We start from the raw sequence: 22,645 nt of genomic DNA, 5'->3' as shown, positions 1-22,645 counted from the left end.
TTCCATGTTTGATCAAATGTCTCATGTTCCGATTGACAGGACAGATCACAGTATGGGCTCAGGAGCTGTGGGTGGAGTGGGCGAGGCCATGTGGGTGGAGTGGGCAGGGACATGTGAGCATGGGCTCAGACAAACTGGCTGTTGGATTGTGGGATATCACAGGTGGATTATGAAGATCTGTATGCAGATGATTGTACATTTACTCAGAATAAATCCTGTCACACATTTGAAATTAAATAAAAGCTCCTTAAATCTAAACAGGCTCCACCTTCTGTACTCACAATAATAATAAACCAATAATAAACAGTGACAGGTCCAAAGTTCTGAAACTGGACCGACTCCACCCACTGCATCTGAAACTGCACCGACTCCACCCAGTGGTTCTGAAACTTGACTCCACCCACTGGTTCTGAAACTTGACTCCACCTACTGCTTCCACACATGTTTACTTAAGAACAGACCAAACTGGTCACATGACTCAGAGGGAGGAGCTTCTCTCTTCTCTGGGTCATGTGTCACAAACAAATAGCATCACGTTGTGAATGTGTGTTAGTGATGTCACCACAGAGTGAGCCAATCACAGAGAAGTGGGAGGAGCTGCTGCTGTGTCAGAGGACTTACAGGTATGGAGCGGCTCAGGTAGCGTCCTGATGGGCCTTTCAGGGCGGCACCGTACGGGCCCTGGCCGCGGTACCCGCCCACGTCCGGAGGCCCCGGTCGCCCGCTGTGGAGGAAGGCAGGGCTTTTCCCCATCGGGTTGGCCGACGCCCCCATAAACAAAGCACTGTTGTTGTTGACCTCGTGTTGGCCGCCGCGGGGGATGTTAGCATAGCGAGACAGAGAAGGCGGAGCCATGGAGGAGGAGTTAACAGACACTGAGGAGGAGGTAGAGGAGGAGGAGGGAGGAGCAAGAGAGGAGGGCGGAGCAAGGGAGGCGTACGGCGCCGTCAGGTCCTCCTCCACTTCTGCAGCGTACAGGTCACTGAGGGAACTGGCCAACCGAGAGGATAGGGCAGAGCTAGACGAGGAGAGGCGGAGTCAGGACTGACATCACACAAAAACAAACAAAAACACAGCACACGCACACAACAGCTAATCACACAAAAGCTGATCCTGGAACTGAGGTGCGGAGGTTCAGTAGAACGGGCAGGGCCTCTGGGGTAGGGCCTGTAGTGTGGGCAGTACCCGGGTCCAGTCCTGCTCTGAAAACTCCATCTCACCTACTATTGATCGATTACGCAAAATTTAATCATAATCGATCTGAAATCAGTCGATTTTTTTACCCAGAGCTATTAAAGTGGTTTACCCTAACCCTAGACACAGTACTACTGACAGTACTACTGACAGAGCACTACAGACAGTTCTACAGACACAGTACTACTGACAGAGTACTGCTGTCAGAGTACTACTGACACAGTACTACAAATAGAGTACTACAGATACAGTACTACAGACAGAGTACTACTGACACAGTAGTACTGAAAAAATCCTACAGAGTACTACTAACACAGCACTGCAGACAGTACTCCAGACACAGTACTACTGACAGAGTACTACTGACACAGTACTAAGGACACAGTACTACAAATAGAGTACTACAGATACAGTACTACAGACAGAGTACTACTGACACAGTAGTACTGAAAAAATCCTACAGAGTACTACTGACACAGCACTACAGACAGTACTCCAGACACAGTACTACTGACAAAGTACTACAGACACAGTACTACTGACAGAATACTACTGACACAGTACTATAGGCAGAGTACTACTGACAAAGTACTACAGACACAGTACTACTGACAGAGTACTACTAACACAGTACTACAGATACTGTAGTACTGACAGAGTACTACTGACACGGTGCTACAGACAAAGTACTCCAGACAGAGTACTACTGACACAGTACTACAGAGTTCTACAGACACAGTACTACTGACAGAATACTACAGACACAGTATTACAGAGAGAGTACTACAGACACAGTCCTACAGACAGAGTACTACTGACACAGTACTATGGACACAGTACTACAGAGTACTACAGACACTACTACTGACACAGTACTACAGAGTTCTACAGACACAGTACTACTGACAGAATACTACAGACACAGTATTACAGACAGAGTACTACAGACACAGTCCTACAGACAGAGTACTACTGACAGAGTACTACAGACACAGTACTATGGACACAGTACTACAGAGTACTACAGACACTACTACTGACACAGTACTACAGACAGTACTACAAACAGAGTACTATTGACACAGTAATACAGGCACAGTACTACTGACAGATGACAGGACAGACACAGAAGGGGGCGGAGCCTCTGTGAGGTCAGTGGTCAGCTGACCTACAGACAGATGACAGGACAGACACAGAAGGGGGCGGGGCCTCTGTGAGGTCAGAGGTCAGCTGACAGGACAGACACAGAAGGGGGCGGAGCCTCTGTGAGGTCAGAGGTCAGCTGACAGGACAGACACAAAAGGGGCGGGGCCTCTGTGAGGTCAGAGGTCAGCTGACAGGACAGACACAGAAGGGGGAGGAGCCTCTGTGAGGTCAGAGGTCAGCTGACCTGCGCAGGTTCGTTGCTGCTGTGGACGGGTTTCTGCCGATCCTCTTGGCTGCAGCTGAAGCAGAAGATGCTGGGAATTTGGAGAGTTTGAGTGGGGAGGTGGGGCCTGGAGCCACGCCCATCGATAACCTAGACACAGACAGATCCATATGAGGACAGGTATTGATTAGATTAGGACAGCTATTGATTGGACTGAATGTTTTGACTGTTGATCATTTTTCTGGAGGTGTTTTGTGCAGTCACAGGTCAGAGGTCAAAGGTCAGGTGTGCAGTCACAGGTCAGAGGTCAAAGATCAGGTGTACCTCAGAGGCTGGGAGGCAGACCTGCTGTGTATCTTCATCTCCTCGACCCTGTGAAAAAAACAAACTCTGGTCAGTTTGGACTTTGATTGAACAACACTTTTTCCAGCGTTAATATACGTTTGGATCCATTTGATTAGTTTACTGTTATTAATGCACCTGCATCCGACTGGAGCACAGGTGTCAAACATGCATCTTGGGGGCCAAATCCGGCCCACTAAAGGGTCCAATCTGACCCGCAGGATGAATTTGTGAAATGCAAAAATTACACTGAAGATAACAACCATCAATGGTGTCAAAATCATTTTAATTCAGGTTCCACATACAGACACAAACAGTCCAATTAGATTTCAAGTGGGTCAGAACCAGTAAAATATTATCATTATAACCTATAAATAGTGACAATCCCAAATCCTGTCTGTTTTTTTTTGCTGTAAAAAAGTAAAATTACATGAAAATGTTCACATTACCGAACTATACTTTTATAAAAAAAATGTGAATAACCTGAACAAATATGAACAAATGGAAATGTCTTAAGAAAAGTAAACGCAGTTTTACCAATATTCTGCCTGTTACTAAATGTTTTGTGTCATTGTAACACACTTGTGTAAATGATAAACTGAGGCAGAATATTGTTAAAATTACACTTGTGTTTCTGAATTCAATTCAAGTTGCTCATCTTATTCAGATTTTTAAGGAAACTATGTAGATGTAAACCTGATCATAATATAATTTTACTTTTATCACTGTTATTATTTTTCTGGTTTGGTCCACTGCAGATCAAACTGGGCTGAACGTGGAACTGAACTAACATGAGTTTGGCAGAACTGGACTGGAGGGTAACAGTTTGTGTCTGTTTGTGTCCCCTCTGTCCATCCTCACCTCCTGTCTCCAGTAGTTCCTCCTCTTGGTGCTCTTCGTCCCTTTAATGCTCTCAGTTTGTCTCCCTGAGTCAGACCTGGAACTGAGTCCAACATGTCGCTCTGCAGGAGGAAACACACGCACCATCACACACCGTCTGCCGCTACACACCCACCGTGTGCCGCTACACGTCCAGTGTCTGCCACTACACACCCAGTGTCTGCCGATACATGCCCAGTGTCAGTGTTTGTGGGCGTGTCTGATGCTACACGCCCAGTGTCAGTGTTTGTGGGCGTGTCTGCCGCTGCACGCCCAGTGTTAGTGTTTGTGGGCGTGTCTGATGCTACACCCCCAGTGTCAATGTTTGTGGGTGTGTCTGCCGCTGCATGCCCAGTGTTATTGTTTGTGGGCGTGTCTGATGCTACACGCCCAGTGTCAGTGTTTTTGGGTGTGTCTGATGCTACACGCCCAGTGTCAGTGTTTGTGGGCGTGTCTGCCGCTGCACGCCCAGTGTTAGTGTTTGTGGGCGTGTCTGATGCTACACCCCCAGTGTCAATGTTTGTGGGTGTGTCTGCCGCTGCATGCCCAGTGTTATTGTTTGTGGGCGTGTCTGATGCTACACGCCCAGTGTCAGTGTTTTTGGGTGTGTCTGATGCTACACGCCCAGTGTCAGTGTTTTTGGGTGTGTCTGATGCTACACGCCCAGTGTCAGTGTTTTTGGGTGTGTCTGATGCTACACGCCCAGTATCACTGTTTGTAGGCGTGTCTGCCACTACACGCCCAGTGTAAGTGTTTGTGGGCGTGTCTGATGTTACACGCCCAGTGTCAGTGTTTGTGGGCGTGTCTGATGTTACACCCCCAGTGTCAATGTTTGTGGGTGTGTCTGCCGCTGCATGCCCAGTGTTATTGTTTGTGGGCGTGTCTGATGCTACACACCCAGTGTCAGTGTTTTTGGGTGTGTCTGATGCTACACGCCCAGTGTCAGTGTTTTTGGGTGTGTCTGATGCTACACGCCCAGTGTCAGTGTTTCTGGGCTTGTCTGCCTCTACATGCCCAGTATCACTGTTTGTAGGCGTGTCTGCCACTACACGCCCAGTGTCAGTGTTTGTGGGCGTGTCTGATGTTACACGCCCAGTGTCAGTGTTTGTGGGCGTGTCTGATGTTACACGCCCAGTGTCAGTGTTTGTGGGCGTGTCTGATGTTACACGCCCAGTGTCAGTGTTTGTGGGCGTGTCTGATGTTACACGCCCAGTGTCAGTGTTTGTGGGCGTGTCTGACGCATCACCTCCTGCGGTCGGTCGGAGCCGGTGTTGTGGGCGGGGCTTAGGCTGAGTTGGTCCATACTGCTGATGAGGTGTGGCCCCGCCCTCTCTTCTGTCCTGTTCTTCTGGGAGCGCTGCCCATCTCCTTGTAACCATAGCGACGCCTGCTTCCTGTCAACACGTGAGTTCATTAAAGCAGGTTTGAACAGAATGCACAGAAATATACAGATGAATGAAGCAGGACACGTGTGGGACCAGGACCCCTGGACCAGAACCAGAACAGAACCTACACATGTCTGGGACCAGGACCCCTAGACCAGAACCAGAACCAGTACCAGAACAGAACCTGAGGCTGTGGTTCTGATCCAGCTCTAACTGGCTCTGATCCAGCTCTAACTGGTTCTGATCCAGCTCTAACTGGGTCAGGTGTGTTTGTTGTGAAGCTGCTGTCACATGATGTGGTTCTAATATGTGTCTGTCCCGTTTGTCTGGTTCTGGTTAATGTACCAGACTGAACATGGAAACAAAGGCTGGATTTAACTGAGTCTGCTGATAGTTTCCATGGAAACCACAACACACAGCACTGCAACTGTGGTCCGAAAGTCAGAGACAGAGGGAAACACAAACACAAGAGCAGATAAAGGAACGAACTGGGCACGCTTTGCCAAATGTCAAAGGTCACCAGCAGATAAAGGGACCAACAGGACCAGCTCTGCTCCTGCCAAAGGTCAAAGGTCACCTCAAACCAAAGGGACTGTGCTCCTGTCAGGACATTGAGGTGGATGTCTGACAGTCTGTCCTCAGTCAACCTGCCAAAGGTCAAAGGTCACCTAAAATCTGAATAATAGAATGCAGGTGTGTCTAGACTTTTATTTAATCTAAATAGTAGAATGCAGGTGTGTTTAGACTTGTGTCCAATCCCAGAATGCATCAGTACTCACTCTTCCAGGAAGTTCTGCTGCGGTCCAATCACAGAGCCCGGACGGCAGATCCGGATCCAGGCGATGGCCTCCCCCGCTGTGAAGCGGTAATGCTTCATCAGGTAACAGCCAATCAGAGTGCCCGTCCGGCCCAGTCCAGCTGAGGACGGACAAGAGGAGTGGTCAGCAGAGGAGACCAGTGGTCATCAGAGGAGACATGTGGTCAACAGAGTGGTCAGCAGAGGACAAGACACACACTGTCCTCTGGTGGACTAGTGTGGGACTGACATACACTGTCCTCTGGTGGACTAGTGTGGGACTGACGCACACTGTCCTCTGGTGGACTAGTGTGGGACTGACATACACTGTCCTCTGGTGGACTAGTGTGGGACTGACGCACACTGTCCTCTGGTGGACCAGTGTGGGGCTGACGCACACTGTCCTCTGGTGGACTAGTGTGGGACTGACACACACTGTCCTCTGGTGGACCAGTGTGGGACTGCCAGCGGTGACAGGAAATGGGCGGTCCTTACCTTTACAGTGGACGGCCACAGCGCCGTCGGTGCTCTCACAGATGTGCAGGAAGCGGCGGGTGATGATGTCACTAGGCGTGCTTCCATCCAGGAAGAACAGGTCATAGTGGCTGAAGCCGGCATCGCTGAAGCGCTTGGCGTCGTAGATCTTCTTGTTGAGGCGTACGACGGCGGTGACGTTGTGTTTCCTGAAGTAGGGGAAGTACGCCTCAGGGGCGTGGAGCGGGTAACCTGCAGGGTGCAGAGCCAGCACCAGCGTTAGTCCCAGGGTGTGGTCATGTGACCACTGTGGACATGTTTCTGTGGACGTCTGTCTGTGGACTCACCGTTCTCTACTTTAGTTTTAGGATGAGGACCGCTGAAGGCCAGGAACTTCCCTGGGACAATCCAGTTCAGGTCCCCATTCTCTACACGCTACGAAAAAAAACCAAAAAAACAACAACACAGGTTTAATACACATATGCAGACACATATATACACATATACAGATATACACACACAAATATACACACACGCTATACACTTTCTATATACTTTATACTGTCTACATAAATCCTCTTTCTATAAACTGTACCTCATAATGCTCATACTCGTCTACATCGAACGTTTCAAAGTCGAAGAATCCGTGCTGCAGAGCCTGAAACAGAAACACAAGGTACAGTCATGTGACACCATGTGATAAACCCACCTGACCACACCCCCACCAGACTGGTCCAGAGCCTACTCAGGGAATGTCAGTGTGTTCTGTGTCTGTAGAACTGAACAGAACCACAGTTCCACCTGCACTGACCATATGACCACACACTGACACAGCTGAGCTCTGATTGGCTGACTGGCTCTGCTGCACACACAGCTGCTCTCTGAATGGCTGCCACATCCTGACCCACTGTGGTTCTGGGCCAGGGTGGGTGACCCCTACTGGACTGGGTCCAGGTTCTGCTTCAGCTCCTTATTTAATAAAGGCTTCAGCACAAATCTGAAACTGTGATAGGACGTTTGATGGTGAAATGCATCCTGGGAATTGTATTTCTGTCCACTCAGTATTTATGAGTACACCTTTGCGTTTGAATAAACAGGTTCTATTGTAGAACAGTCGAACTAGTCCTTTAAATAAATAGGTAATTAATTAATTGATTAGTTAATTAATTAGGCCTGTAACAGTACACGTACCGAACCGTTTGGGTACACACCTGTTCGGTTCGGTACACAGCTGTACCTAAATGGCACAGCATGTTGAGAAAAAGAAAAAGGAACGAAAGGCGTCGTTCGATGCGGAACTTTAAATCCGCGCAAGTTCCACACGGACATATGGAACTAGTGCACAATGACTCGAAAAATGAAATAGCTGCTTCCATAAGGTTAAAAAAAAACAAAACAAATATGATGTGAACCTGAAGAGAAGAGACTGAAGACCCTCTGCCATCAGTCTAGTCCAGTTTGGGATCAGTTCAGGTTCAGGTGAAAGACAACAACGAGGAAACAGACGCTGATAAGGCGGACGTTGTTTGGCCCCTAGGAACTGCGGTAGTTCTAAAACACTGACACTAGCCCTCTCTCTCTCTCTCTCACTCTCTCACACACTCACACGCTGTATAATAGAGGAATAGAACCCGGGAGTTGGAAGTTGTAAAGGAGTTGAAAGGATGTAAAGTTTCACTTTTGTTTCACGCCAGCATTAGTTATTACGTTAGTTATGGACCGAACCCCCACGTATGCCCCCCCCGCCTCTGCCAAAAAAAGAAAAAAGAAATCCCCCTTCTGTGTTTTTGACAAATCGCACACCCTGCACACACGCACGCACGCACACACACACACACACACACACACACAAGTACACAAAGTGGCCTAAACAGTTTATCTGTCCTTAAATAAATAATAATTAGGTTAATTTATTTGTCAGTGTTGCTCTTCAGTTTGTTTCAACAGAATACCAGTTTGCTCTCTTGTTGATGTTGCACTTCATGTGGAATTTTCTTTTTGGTATTTTTCTGCAGAATGTGAACTGACAGAACTGATTAGATTTTGGTTGTTTGTTCAAAACTCCCTTTCAGGGAAAAGTGCAATACTAATGTTTAAAATACATTTAGTAATATTTTATTTTCTATTTGATTTATAGCAGCAGAATTATATTATTCCTGTTTTTCTATATTCTATTGTCTCCAAAAAGTGGTAGAAGAATGTTCAAAAATTCATAAATGTATTAAAGACATTTTGAGGGGTGTTCTTTCTTCCTGTACTGAACCGAAAAAAAACGAACCGTGGCTTTCAAAACCAAAAATGTACCGAACCGAAAATTTTGTGTACCGTTACACGCCTAACGTGTGTGTGTGTGTCTGGTAATATATATATATATATATATATATATATATATATATATATATATATATATATATATATATATATATATATATATATATAGTCCATACCTTCCTGATGCCCTGCAGACATTCCAGCACAGTGAGGTTGTAGGTGCAACTCCCAAAGGAAGCATCCCTGCACAGACACAGAGAGCACAGGTCAGATTAAAGAATAAAAGGACTGAGGTCAGATTAAACACCAGCTAAAGGACCATTTACTGACACTAATAAACAGACTGAGCTGGAAGACTGACAGGAAGAATGACAAAACAGAAGCATGGAGGGAACATTCACATCAGCTGATCAGATTGGTCCGTTCACATCAGCTGATCAGACTGGTCTGTTCTCATCAGCTGATCAGATTCTACTGTTCTGTTCTCAGTTTCCAAACAGGACTCAGTTTGAGCAGCTCCACCTTCTGTTGGATCATGGCAGAAATCTGTTTAAGTATTCCGATAATAAGAACTAGTGGCTTGTACCCATAGTTCCTTGTACCCATAGTTCCTTGTACCCATGGTTCCTTGTACCCGTGGCTCCTTGTACCCATGGTTCCTTGTACCCATAGTTCCTTGTACCCGTGGTTCCCTGTACCCATGGTTCCTTGTACCCGTGGTTCCTTGTACCAATAGTTCCTTGTACCCATGGTTCCTTGTACCTGTGGCTCCTTGTACCCATGGTTCCTTGTACCCATAGTTCCTTGTACCCATGGTTCCCTGTGCCCATGGTTCCTTGTACCCGTGGCTCCTTGTACCCATAGTTCCTTGTACCCGTGGTTCCTTGTACCCATAAGTCCTTGTACCCATAGTTCTTTGTACCCGTGGTTCCTTGTACCCGTGGTTCCTTGTACCTGTGGTTCCTTGTACCCATGGTTCCTTGTACCCGTGGTTCCCTGTACTTGTGGTTCCTTGTACCCGTGGTTCCCTGTACCTGTGGTTCCTTGTACCCGTGGTTCCTTGTATGATAGCACCCTCCTGTGGTGCAACAGCGGCATTGCACCCAAATGCTCTCCTGTGTTTGCAACATCAACTGAACATCGATGGGACGGACACAGGGCAGGGCCTAAATGTGCATTATATAGTAGGAAGAAAATAACAATGATAACAATAATAACAACAATAATTATTATTATTGTTGTTGTTCTGTGCAGGGCCTACTGTGTGTGCAGTGGGTGCATGGACAGTTTAAGGGACAGTAGGATGGACAGTAGGACAATGGAGGCCTAATGCTGTGGGTGTGGCCTGTCACTGTGGGCGTGTCCTCCTGTTTACTCCATCAGAGTGTCCTCAGTGTCCCAGTCCTGGTTCAGTTCTGGTCCAGTCCAGGTCCAGTCCAGTCCCAGTCCAGTCCTCCCTCAGATCCTGTTACATAACAGCTGAGTGGAGTTAAAGGAGACAACAAAAGCCCTGTGTTCCACACACACACACACACACACAAACAAACAAAACGCACATACACACAACACACACACACACAGCAGATACACTCAGTTTGTTCCATTTTCAGCCTCACATCTGAACTACAGCACAGAGCACTGGGGTCAGGGGTCAGGGCAAGGTTATAATAGTTTTGGATTTTTAATTATAGTTTAGTTTTATTTAGTTTTGACTTTTTTTCTCTGATTCAGTTAGTTTTAATTAGTTTTTAGAGCATGTTTGCTAGTTTTTACTAGTTACAGGGTGGGGAAGCAAAATTTACGATATTTTGAGGCAGGGATTGAAAGACAGTGTATGACCAATTAGTTTATTGAAAGTCATGAGAATTTATTTGCCACAAGAAAATGTCCATAATAGAAAATGTTTTTATTCTATGTGTCCTCCTTCTTTCTCAATAACTGCCTTCACACGCTTCCTGAAACTTGCGCAAATGTTCCTCAAATATTGGGGTGACAACTTCTCCCATTCTTCTTTAATAGTATCTTCCAGACTTTCTGGTAATAGTTTTGCTCATAGTCATTCTCTTCTTTCCGTTATAAACAGTCTTTATGGACACTCCAACTATTTTTGAAATCTCCTTTGGTGTGACGAGTGCATTCAGCAAATCACACACTCTTTGACGTTTGCTTTCCTGATTACTCATATGGGCAAAAGTTTCTGAAAAGGTATGGATAATAGTGTTAGGTATGATTATGACATCAATATATGTTTGGTTTCAAAACAATTGACGTAGTGCCTGCTGAGAAAAAACAACTAAATGTTCAGTGTAAATTTTGCTCCCCCACCCTGTGTTGTTTTTTTTCTAAATGCTTAGTTTTAGTTTAGTTTAGTTTTAGTTATTTCATGTATTTTATCTTCCTCACCATCCTACTCAAAGAAATTAGTCAGACACAGATCAGTGGGTTACTCTGGACACTTTATCTGGGGGTCAGTTTGACTGAGCAGAGACACAAACACATGTACAGTACAATGTACAAATTCCCCATAGCAGGTTGGGGGGGTGGGGGGGTGATCCATACACAACATCACTTACGTGAAAACAATGCGAAGATGTGCAAAGCGTGAGAGGAGATGCACAAAGCAGCCAGCAGTTTAACCAGATAGAAACATATATAAACCAGCTAACCAGCAGTTAAACCAGATAGAAACATATATAAACCAGCTAACCACCAGTTTAACCAGATAGAAACATATATAAACCAGCTAACCAGCAGTTAAACCAGATAGAAACATATATAAACAAGCTAACCAGCAGTTAAAGCAGAAACATATATAAACCAGCTAACCAGCAGTTAAAGCAGATAGAAACATATATAAACCAGCTAACCAGCAGTTTAACCAGATAGAAACATATATAAACCAGCTAACCAGCAGTTTAACCAGATAGAAACATATATAAACCAGCTAACCAGCAGTTAAAGCAGATAGAAACATATATAAACCAGCTAACCAGCAGTTAAAGCAGATAGAAACATATATAAACCGGCTAACCAGCAGTTAAAGCAGAAACATATATAAACCAGCTAACCAGCAGTTAAACCAGATAGAAACATATATAAACCAGCTAACCAGCAGTTAAAGCAGATAGAAACATATATAAACCAGCTAACCAGCAGTTTAACCAGATAGAAACATATATAAACCAGCTAACCAACAGTTAAAGCAGATAGAAACATATATAAACCAGCTAACCAGCAGTTAAACCAGATAGAAACATATATAAACCAGTTAGCCAGCAGTTAAACCAGATAGAAACATATATAAACCAGTTAGCCAGCAGTTAAAGCAGATAGAAACATATATAAACCAGCTAACCAGCAGTTTAACCAGATAGAAACATATATAAACCAGCTAACCAGCAGTTTAACCAGCTAGAAACATATATAAACCAGCTAACCAGCAGTTAAACCAGATAGAAACATATATAAAGCAGCTAACCAGCAGTTAAAGCAGACAGAAACGTATATAAACCAGCTAACCAGCAGTTAAAGCAGATAGGAACATATTATAAACCAGCTAACCAGCAGTTAAAGCAGACAGAAACATATATAACCAGCTAACCAGCAGTTAAAGCAGATAGAAACATATATAAACGAGCTAACCAGCAGTTTAACCAGATAGAAACATATATAAACCAGATAACCAGCAGTTTAACCAGATAGAAACATATATAAACCAGCTAACCAGCAGTTAAAGCAGAAACATATATAAACCAGCCAACCAGCAGTTAAAGCAGATAGAAACATATATAAACCAGCTAACCAGCAGTTAAAGCAGATAGAAACATATATAAACCAGCTAACCAGCAGTTTAACCAGATAGAAACATATATAAACCAGCTAACCAGCAGTTAAAGTAGATAGAAACATATATAAACCAGCTAACCAGCAGTTAAACCAGATAGAAACATATATAAACCAGCTAGCCAGCAATTAAACCAGATAGAAACATAAATAAACCAGTTAGCCAGCTGTTAAAGCAGATAGAAACATATATAAACCAGCTAACCAGCAGTTAAAGCAGATAGAAACATATATAAACCAGCTAACCAGCAGTTAAAGCAGATAGAAACATATATAAACCAGCTAACCAGCAGTTAAAGCAAATAGAAACATATATAAACCAGCTAACCAGCAGTTAAAGCAGATAGAAACATATATAAACCAGCTAACCAGCAGTTAAACCAGATAGAAACATATATAAACCAGCTAACCAGCAGTTAAACCAGATAGAAACATATATAAACCAGCTAACCAGCAGTTAAACCAGATAGAAACATATATAAACCAGCTAACCAGCAGTTAAACCAGATAGAAACATATATAAACCAGTTAGCCAGCAGTTAAAGCAGATAGAAACATATATAAACCAGCTAACCAGCAGTTAAAGCAGATAGAAACATATATAAACCAGCTAACCTGCAGTTAAACCAGATAGAAACATATATAAACCAGCTAACCAGCAGTTAAAGCAGAAACATATATAAACCAGCTAACCAGCAGTTAAACCAGATAGAAACATATATAAACCAGTTAGCCAGCAGTTAAACTAGATAGAAACATATATAAACTAGTTAGCCAGCAGTTAAACCAGATAACCACTTGGTGTGTCATACCCTGAACAACATTCAGAGCAGGTACAGTCCATGCAGCTAACCAGCAGTTAAACCAGATAGAAACATATATAAACCAGCAGTTAAACCACACAGAAACATATATAAACCATATAGAAACATATATAAACCACATTTAAACATATATAAACATATCTAACCCAGTTCCTCATCAGTAAACCACACACCTTAGCAGATATCTCATCTCTTAATCATCTACAGTTCCATTATTAGTCAACTTTGCTTCATTTCAGTTCAGCTAGCTGTAGCTAGTAACATCAAACGCTTTTTAACATTATAACAGGTTACATACCTTTGTAATTGGATTACTTTTCATCCTCCTCTTTTCTCTTCTTCTAAACTGTGCAGTTAAGGGCTTGGAAGGTCTTTTCATGGTGACAAACTCTCCAGTCTTTACCTGGATGCTTACACTTGTCTAACACTGTCATTTAGCTCCACTCTGTCACTCACGTGCACACACAGTGAGCGCAAAAAAAAAAAAAAAAAAAAAAAAAAACCTGACCCCACGCATCACTAAAGTAAATCCCAGACTGGACTGTGCTGCTGTGTCCCAGCTTTAGTCTGTATATTCCAGGTAGAGTGGGGACCAGAAGACGACTGGAAACCACCAGTGACCAGACATGACGGACTGTGTAGTGCCGTATGGTGCCGCTACCTCAAATTGCTGGAGCGAAATAAATCTATTTCATATCAATCCGACATTGACAAAGACGAAAACGAAGGGAATTTTATCCATAATTACCTCCGCCAAGGAGGTTATGTTTTTGCCAGAGTTTGTTTGTTTGTCTGTTTGTTTGTCTGTCCGTTAGTGTGCAACATAACTCAAAAAGTTATGGACAGATTTGGATGAAATTTTCAGGGTTTGTTGGAAATGGGATAAGGAAGAAATTATTAAATTTTGGTGGTGATCGGGGGTGGGGGGTCCCACGGGGGGGCCCATTTCCAAATAACCCTGAAAATTTCATCAAAATCTGTCCATAACTTTTTGAGTTATGTTGCACACTAACGGACAGACAGACAAACAAACAAACAAACAAACCCTGGCAAAAATATAACCTCCTTGGCGTGGGGGGGGCCCACAGGGGGGGCCACTGATCAGCCTTGGCGGAGGTCTGCGCTCTCCGAGTGCTTCTAGTTTTTATCTGTTTTTGTTAGTTTTGTAAGCTCACAATACAGTTTCAGTTAGTTATCATTTTTTTCTTTTAATTAGAGTTTTTATTCATTTTAGTTAATGAAAATGTTTTTTCAATTTTAGTTTTCGTCATTTCGTTCGTTTTCGTTAACGATTATAACCTTGGGTCAGGGGTTAGGGTCTGTTAGGGTTAAACCCTCTAACCTCTATCCTAACAGACCCTAACCCTACCCCTACCCCACACCCACCTGAAGGGCAGGTAGGAGGCGTTGGACCCAGAGGTCAGAGCTCTGTATGCTTCTTCTGGAGTTTTCTTCAAGTAGATCACCTGAACACAGACACAGACAAAAACTGAGTAAAACAGCAAACTATGGGTTTATGTAGAACAGCAGCACAAACACTGGATCTGACAAACAGACTAAAACACACAGAAAGAATACAGATTATAGTCTTTATTTTGGAAAAAGTGTGTTCCATATTAAACCCTTTCAGCAGCGAAGTAACAATATGACGAGAAGCAACAAAACTGAATGAAACACACAGCTGTTTGAAATCCACATCAAAACTGAGTATTTAAAAAAATGGAACAAAAAATACAGCTATCCACAGTTCCCATGGTAACTCCAGTCCCTCACACACAGTTCCCATGGTAACTCCAGTCCTTCACACACAGTTGCCATGGTAACTCCAGTCCCTCAGACACAGTTGCCATGGTAACTCCAGTCCTTCACACACAGTTCCCATGGTAACTCCAGTCCCTCAGACACAGTTGCCATGGTAACTCCAGTCCTTCACACACAGTTCCCATGGTAACTCCAGTCCCTCACACACAGTTCCCATGGTAACTCCAGTCCTTCACACACAGTTCCCATGGTAATTCCAGTCCCTCAGACCCAGTTGCCATGGTAACTCCAGTCCTTCACACACAGTTCCCATGGTAACTCCAGTCCCTCACACACAGTTCCCATGGTAACTCCAGTCCCTCACACACAGTTCCCATGGTAACTCCAGTCCCTCAGACCCAGTTGCCATGGTAACTCCAGTCCCTCACATACAGGTCTCCGTACCGTCCATCAGGACAGATGTTTGAATGAGTGGGTGTGGCTAACAGCTCATCCTGTGTGACTGACTTGTTTGTGTGACCAATAGGAGGCCAGTGCTGCTGCTGTTCACACACAAACAGGAAGTGATGTCATTAATACTCACAGCGTAGCCTCCAATTAGCACGGCGGCGTTGGAGCGCTTTCTCTGGTCAAAGCTGGTGTAGTGAACGATCCTCTTCCTGGTCAGAGTGAACGACTGCAGAAAACAAACAAACAAACAAAGAATAAACACCACAGAGTCGACCGGGTCCCAGCGGGCCGTGGGAGCTCCCCTCAGTCGAACCCAGCAGCAGAACGGTGCTGTTGGATCATGTTGAAGTCCCAACAGGTTGAACAGACACTGAATGCAGACCATCCAGTCCAGCAGTCACCATGACGACTGACAACAGCCCCAGCCAAGAAATGTCATCACCATGGCAACAGTAATCATAACACTAACACACAGAAGGCCCAGGTTTGATAGAGTGACGGAGAAGAAACACAGACTGACTGTGGAGAACCTGAAAGGAAGGAACAGAACCAGAACTAGAACCAGAACCAGAACCATGGGTCCAGTGGGTAAGGGTCAGCTGGGAGTGGACACAGACAGTCGGCTGCTCCTTCTGACATGTTCTCTGGTGGATCGTCCTGTGCTGGTGGTCTGGGTTCAGTTTCAGTTTTCAGTAGTTTCAGTAGGTCCTCAGGTGCTGCTGTTGTGTCAGTGTGTGTGTGTGTGTGTGTGTGTGTGTGTGTGTGTGTTACATTCTACACATTCCTGCTCAGGGAGAGTCACAGTTAAACTCACCTTCAGCTTCTTGTTGAGTTTACAGCAGTATCTGTAGAGCATGGCCAGGTTCAGAGGACCGAAGTCTGCATAGAAACTGAAACAACACACACGCATATACACGCACACACACACACATATACATACATATATATATATATATATATATATATATATATATATATATATATAGATAGATAGATAGATAGATAGATAGATACATACACACATAGAAACACACACACACACATTAGAAACAAACCTACAGTATATGGAGTGTGTGTGTGTGTGTGTGTGTGTGCGGTGCAGTGTGTGTGTGTGTGCGTGTGTGTGTGTGTGTGTGTGTGTGTGTGTGCAGTGCAGAGTATGTGTGTGTGTGCTTGCATGTGTGCAGTGCAGAGTGTGTGTGTGCGGTACAGTGTGTGTGTTTGTGTGTGTGTGCGGTGAAGAGTGTCTGCGTACGGTGCAGAGTGTGTGTGTGTGTGTGTGTGTATATGTGCGGTGCAGAGTATGTGTGTGTGTATGGTGCAGAGTGTGTGTGCGGTGCAGAGTGTGTGTGTGCGGTGCAGTGTGTGTGTGCGTGGTGCAGAGTGTGTGTGTGTGCGGTGTAGTGTGTGTGTGTGTGCGGTGCAGAGTGTGTGTGTGTACAGTGCAGAGTGTGTGTGTGTATTGTGCAGAGTGTGTGTGTGCGTGTAGTGCAGAGCGTGTGTGTGCAGTGCAGTGTGTGTGTGTGTGTGTGTGCTTGCATGTGTGCAGTGCAGAGTGTGTGTGTGGTGCAGAGTGTGTGTGTGTGTGTGCACGATGCAGAGTGTGTGTGTGCGGTACAGTGTGTGTGTTTGTGTGTGTGTGCGGTGCAGAGTGTGTGCATACGGTGCAGAGTATGTGTGTGTATATGTGCGGTGCAGAGTATGTGTGTGTGTGTATGGTGCAGAGTGTGTGTGCGGTGCAGAGTGTGTGTGTGCGGTGCAGTGTGTGTGTGTACGGTGCAGAGTGTGTGTGCGGTGCAGAGTGTGTGTGTGGTGCAGAGTGTGTGTGTGTGTGTGTGTGTGTGTGTGCGGTGTAGAGTGTGTGCATAGTGCAGAGTGTGTGTGTCCTTGCGTGTGTGCAGTGCAGAGTGTGTGTGTGTGCGGTGCAGAGTGTGTGTATGTGCGGTGCAGAGTGTGTGTGCGGTGCAGAGTGTGTGTGTGTGCTTGCGTGTGTGCAGTGCAGAGTGTGTGTGTGTGTGCGGTGCAGAGTGTGTGTGCGGTGTAGAGTGTGTTCCACTTACTTTTCGTAGATGAACTCGTCGTCGGTGCAGAAGTAATGCGTGTTGGCCGTGCTTTTGGGTTTACTGCGCAATGTGGCAAAATACAGACGCTCTAGAAGAAAAGAGGAAATGAGCAACTAAAGCAAATGCAACTTTAGCAAGAACAACTTTAGCAAGAGCAACTTTAGCACGAGCAACTTTAGCATGAGCAACTTCAACAAAAGCTATTTTAGCATGAGCAACTTCAGCATGAGCAACTTTAGCATGAGCAACTTCAGCAAGAGCAACTTTAGCTTGAGCAATTTTAGCAAGAGCAACTTCAGCAAGGCCAACTTTAGCAAGGGCAACTTTAGCAAGGGCAACTTTAGCTAGAGCAACTTTAGCCAGAGCAATTTTAGCAAGAGCAACTTTAGCCAGAGCAATTTCAGCAAGAGCAACTTCAGCAAGAGCAATTTCAGCAAGAGCAACTTTAGCAAGGGCAACTTTAGCAAGAGCAACTTTAGCAAGTGCAACTTCAGCAAGAGAAACTTAAGCAAGAGCAACTTTAGCAAGAGCAACTTTAGCAAGGGCAACTTTAGCGAGAGCAACTTTAGTAAGGGCAACTTCAGCAAGAGAAACTTAAGCAAGAGCTACTTTAGCAAGAGCAACTTTAGCAAGAACACCTTTTAGCCTCTCATGCTATCGTACAATGTCGCTAGTCTTTATTAAACTTCAAAACAAACTCACTAGTTTTAATGATTGTATTGGACTGAAAAGTCTAAAAGCTGTGGCAGTAAACAAACAGTAAACAGTCAACAGTAAACTGTAAACAGTAAATAGTCAACAGTAAACTGTAAACACTAAACAGTAAATAGTCCACAGTAAACTGTAAACAGTCAACAGTAAACTGTAAACACTAATCAACAAACAGTCAACAGTAAACTGTAAACAGTGAACAGCAAACAGCTGCTGGTCCATGTGTCCGCTAACTTTATTTTATTTATTTAGTTAGTTAGTTAGTTAGTTAGTAAGCGTCCTTTAACTTTCTTTTTTTTCTTTTTGTGTCCTTTAACTTTATTATTTTTTCTTTCTTTTTGTGTCCTTCTTTAACACCTCTCATTTAAAAACTTTTTTCTTTTTTCCATCCTTCTTTAACTCATCTCCTTTAAACTCTTTTTCTTTTTGTGTCCTTTAACTTCATTTATTTAGTTTGTGTCCTTCTTTAACTCATCTCCTTTAAATTCTTTTTCTTTTTGTGTCCTTTAACTTCATTTATTTAGTTAGTGTCCTTCTTTAACTCATCTCCTTTAAACTCTTTTTCTTTTTGTGTCCTTTAACTTCATTTATTTAGTTAGTGTCCTTCTTTAACTCATCTCCTTTAAACTCTTTTTCTTTTTGTGTCCTTTAACTTCATTTATTTAGTTAGTGTCCTTCTTTAACTCATCTCCTTTAAACTCTTTTTCTTTTTGTGTCCTTTAACTTCATTTATTTAGTTAGTGTTCTTCTTTAACTCATCTCCTTTAAATCCTTTTGTTGTGTAAGAGTCCTTAAACTTAGTTTTGTTTTGTTTGTTTTTTTTCTTTCTTTTTGTCCTTCTTTAACTCCTCTCCTTTAAACTCCTCTTTCTCTCTGTTACCTCGGATGAACTCGGCTCCTCCCGGCTCCTGTCCTCCGTCCTCGGCCATCCTAAACTGGACCCTTCTCGGTCATGGATCCGTCTAATTCCCGGTGACTCTCACCTCCGTCAGCTTGTTTGAGAACTTTACCCAGTGCTAGCCGTCTCCGTTAGCCGCTAACAGGCTAACTGGACAGTCCTGTGGACAGTGGACAACTTTAAAAGTCTGTCCACTCTGTCCCTTCGGTCTCCGCGGACCCTCTCCGCTCACACAGCCGGCTTTCCTCAGCTTTCATGGTTTTACTTTAACTGTTTTAACACCGGTAACTTTTCCAGGGTTAGCATGTTAGCATATTAGCCTCACAGTTTGACGACGGTTCGACTATCTCAAACTGTGATTGACAAATCCCTCCTTAAGACACGTTACCATGACAACCGGGGGAACGCCCATAACAACGGCAGCCAATAAACGAACAGAACAGACGGTGCTGCCTTCACTGTCCACGAAGAAACACGGACAAAAAGTAAAAGCTGTGATTCATTCACGGACAAAAACACAATAAACAGTCCACAAACACAGTAAACAGTCCACAAACACAATAAACAAACAATAAACCGTCCACAAACACAGTAAACAGTCCACAAACATAATAAACAGTCCACAAACACAATAAACAGTCCGCAAACACAGTAAACAGTTCACAGACACAATAAACAAACAATAAACAGTCCACAAACACAATAAAAAGTCCGCAAACACAGTAAACAGTTCACAGACACAATGCACAAATACAATAAACAGTCCACAAACACAGTAAACAGTCCCCAAACACAATAAACAAACAATAAACAGTCCACAAACACAGTAAACAGTCCACAAACACAATAAACAAACAATAAACAGTCCACAAACACAATAAACAGTCCACAAACACAGTAAACAGTCCACAAACACAGTAAAAAGTCCACAAAAACAATAAACAGTCCACAAACACAGTAAACAGTCCACAAACACAATAAACAGTCCACAAACACAGTAAACAGTCCACAATCACAATAAACAGTCCACAAACACAGTAAACAGTCCACAAACACAGTCCACAGACACACTAAAAAGTCCACAAACACAGTAAACAGTCCACAAACACAATAAACATTCCACAAACACAATAAACAGTCCACAAACACGGTAAACAGTCCACAAACACAGTAAACAGTCCACAAACACAATAAACAGTCAACAAACACAATAAACAGTCCATAAACATTAAACAGTCCACAAACACAATAAACAGTCCACAAACACAGTCAGCAGTCCACAAACACAATAAACAGTCCACAAACACAGTAAACAGTCCACAAACACAATAAACAGTCCACAAACACAGTAAGCCTTCCACAAACACAATAAACAGTCCACAAAAACAATAAGCAGTCCACAAACACAATAAACAGTCCACAAACACAATAAACAGTCCACAAACACAGTAAGCAGTCCACAAACACAGTAAGCAGTCCACAAACACAATAAACAGTCCACAAACACAGTAAACAGTCCACAAACACAATAAACAGTCCACAAACACAATAAACAGTCCACAAACATTAAACAGTCCACAAACACAATAAACAGTCCACAAACACAGTCCACAGACACAGTAAACAGTCCACAAACACAATAAACAGTCCACAAACAAAATAAACAGTCCACAAACACAGTAAACAGTCCACAAACACAGTAAACAGTCCACAAACACAATAAACAGTCCACAAACACAATAAACAATCACAGTAAACAGTCCACAAACACAATAAACAGTCCACAAACACAATAAAAATTCCACAAACACAGTAAACAGTCCACAAACACAGTAAACAGTCCACAAACACAATAAACAGTCCACAAACACAATAAACAGTCCACAAACACAGTAAACAGTCCACAAACACAATAAACAGTCCACAAACATTAAACAGTCCACAAACACAATAAACAGTCCACAAACACAATAAACAGTCCACAAACACAGTAAACAGTCCACAAACACAATAAACAGTCCACAAACACAGTAAGCCTTCCACAAACACAATAAACAGTCCACAAACACAATAAGCAGTCCACAAACACAATAAACAGTCCACAAACACAGTAAGCAGTCCACAATCACAATAAACAGTCCACAAACACAGTAAACAGTCCACAAACACAATAAACAGTCCACAAACACAATAAACAGTCCACAAACACAATAAACAGTCCACAAACACAGTAAACAGTCCACAAACACAATAAACAGTCCACAAACACAATAAACAGTCCACAAACACAGTAAGCAGTCCACAAACACAATAAACAGTCCACAAACACAATAAACAGTCCACAAACATTAAACAGTCCACAAACACAGTAAGCAGTCCACAAACACAATAAACAGTCCACAAACACAGTAAACAGTCCACAAACACAATAAACAGTCCACAAACACAGTAAACAGTCCACAAACACAATAAACAGTCCACAAACACAGTCCGCAGTCCACAAACACAATAAACAGTCCACAAACACAATAAACAGTCCACAAACACAGTAAACAGTCCACAAACACAATAAACAAACAATAAACAGTCCACAAACACAATAAAAAGTCCGCAAACACAATAAACAGTCCACAAACACAGTAAACAGTCCACAAACACAATAAACAAACAATAAACAGTCCACAAACACAGTAAACAGTCCACAAACACAATAAACAAATAATAAACAGTCCACAAACACAGTAAACAGTCCACAAACACAATAAACAGTCCACAAATACAATAAACAGTCCACAAACACAATAAACAGTCCACAAACACAGTAAACAGTCCACAAACACAATAAACAGTCCACAATCACAATAAACAGTCCACAAACAGTCCACAGACACAGTAAACAGTCCACAAACACAGTAAACAGTCCACAAACACAGTAAACAGTCCACAAATACAATAAACAGTCCACAAACACAATAAACAGTCCACAAACACAATAAACAGTCCACAAACACAGTAAACAGTCCACAAACACAGTAAACAGTCCACAAAAACAATAAACAGTCCACAAACACAGTAAACAGTCCACAAACACAATAAACAGTCCACAAACACAGTAAACAGTCCACAATCACAATAAACAGTCCACAAACACAGTAAACAGTCCACAAACACAGTCCACAGACACACTAAAAAGTCCACAAACACAGTAAACAGTCCACAAACACAATAAACATTCCACAAACACAATAAACAGTCCACAAACACGGTAAACAGTCCACAAACACAGTAAACAGTCCACAAACACAATAAACAGTCAACAAACACAATAAACAGTCCATAAACATTAAACAGTCCACAAACACAATAAACAGTCCACAAACACAGT

The 22,645-nt window shown here is 43.3% G+C and overlaps 1 protein-coding gene across 4 annotated transcripts in view; it reads right to left on the bottom strand.

The window, feature by feature from the left end:
* The window catches only part of cdc14ab (cell division cycle 14Ab), a 33,509-nt gene that overhangs the window by 7,882 nt on the left and 2,982 nt on the right, over window positions 1–22,645 (bottom strand). The window contains exons 2-16 of one of the 4 annotated variants that reach the window (XM_030129584.1): window positions 19,243–19,420; window positions 17,649–17,739; window positions 16,403–16,478; window positions 15,722–15,814; window positions 14,764–14,843; window positions 8,887–8,953; window positions 7,035–7,097; window positions 6,787–6,874; window positions 6,461–6,691; window positions 5,949–6,087; window positions 5,031–5,178; window positions 3,767–3,867; window positions 2,888–2,935; window positions 2,585–2,713; window positions 622–1,018 (exon numbers count right to left, since the gene is read on the bottom strand). In XM_030129584.1, coding sequence (XP_029985444.1) covers window positions 622–1,018; window positions 2,585–2,713; window positions 2,888–2,935; window positions 3,767–3,867; window positions 5,031–5,178; window positions 5,949–6,087; window positions 6,461–6,691; window positions 6,787–6,874; window positions 7,035–7,097; window positions 8,887–8,953; window positions 14,764–14,843; window positions 15,722–15,814; window positions 16,403–16,478; window positions 17,649–17,739; window positions 19,243–19,291 — 1,800 coding nt within the window. In that variant the 5' untranslated portion in view covers window positions 19,292–19,420. Of the gene's footprint in view, window positions 1–621; window positions 1,019–2,584; window positions 2,714–2,887; window positions 2,936–3,766; window positions 3,868–5,030; window positions 5,179–5,948; window positions 6,088–6,460; window positions 6,692–6,786; window positions 6,875–7,034; window positions 7,098–8,886; window positions 8,954–14,763; window positions 14,844–15,721; window positions 15,815–16,402; window positions 16,479–17,648; window positions 17,740–19,242; window positions 19,599–22,645 lie in introns of those variants that run through there. The other 3 variants (XM_030129583.1, XM_030129586.1, XM_030129585.1) reach the window with 3 other exon arrangements.

This window comes from Sphaeramia orbicularis, unplaced genomic scaffold, assembly GCF_902148855.1.
Source record: "Sphaeramia orbicularis unplaced genomic scaffold, fSphaOr1.1, whole genome shotgun sequence".
Classification (NCBI taxonomy): Eukaryota; Metazoa; Chordata; class Actinopteri; order Kurtiformes; family Apogonidae; genus Sphaeramia; species Sphaeramia orbicularis.
The sequence above is the reverse complement of the archived record's forward strand: the minus strand, read 5'-3'. Positions and strand labels throughout refer to the sequence as shown.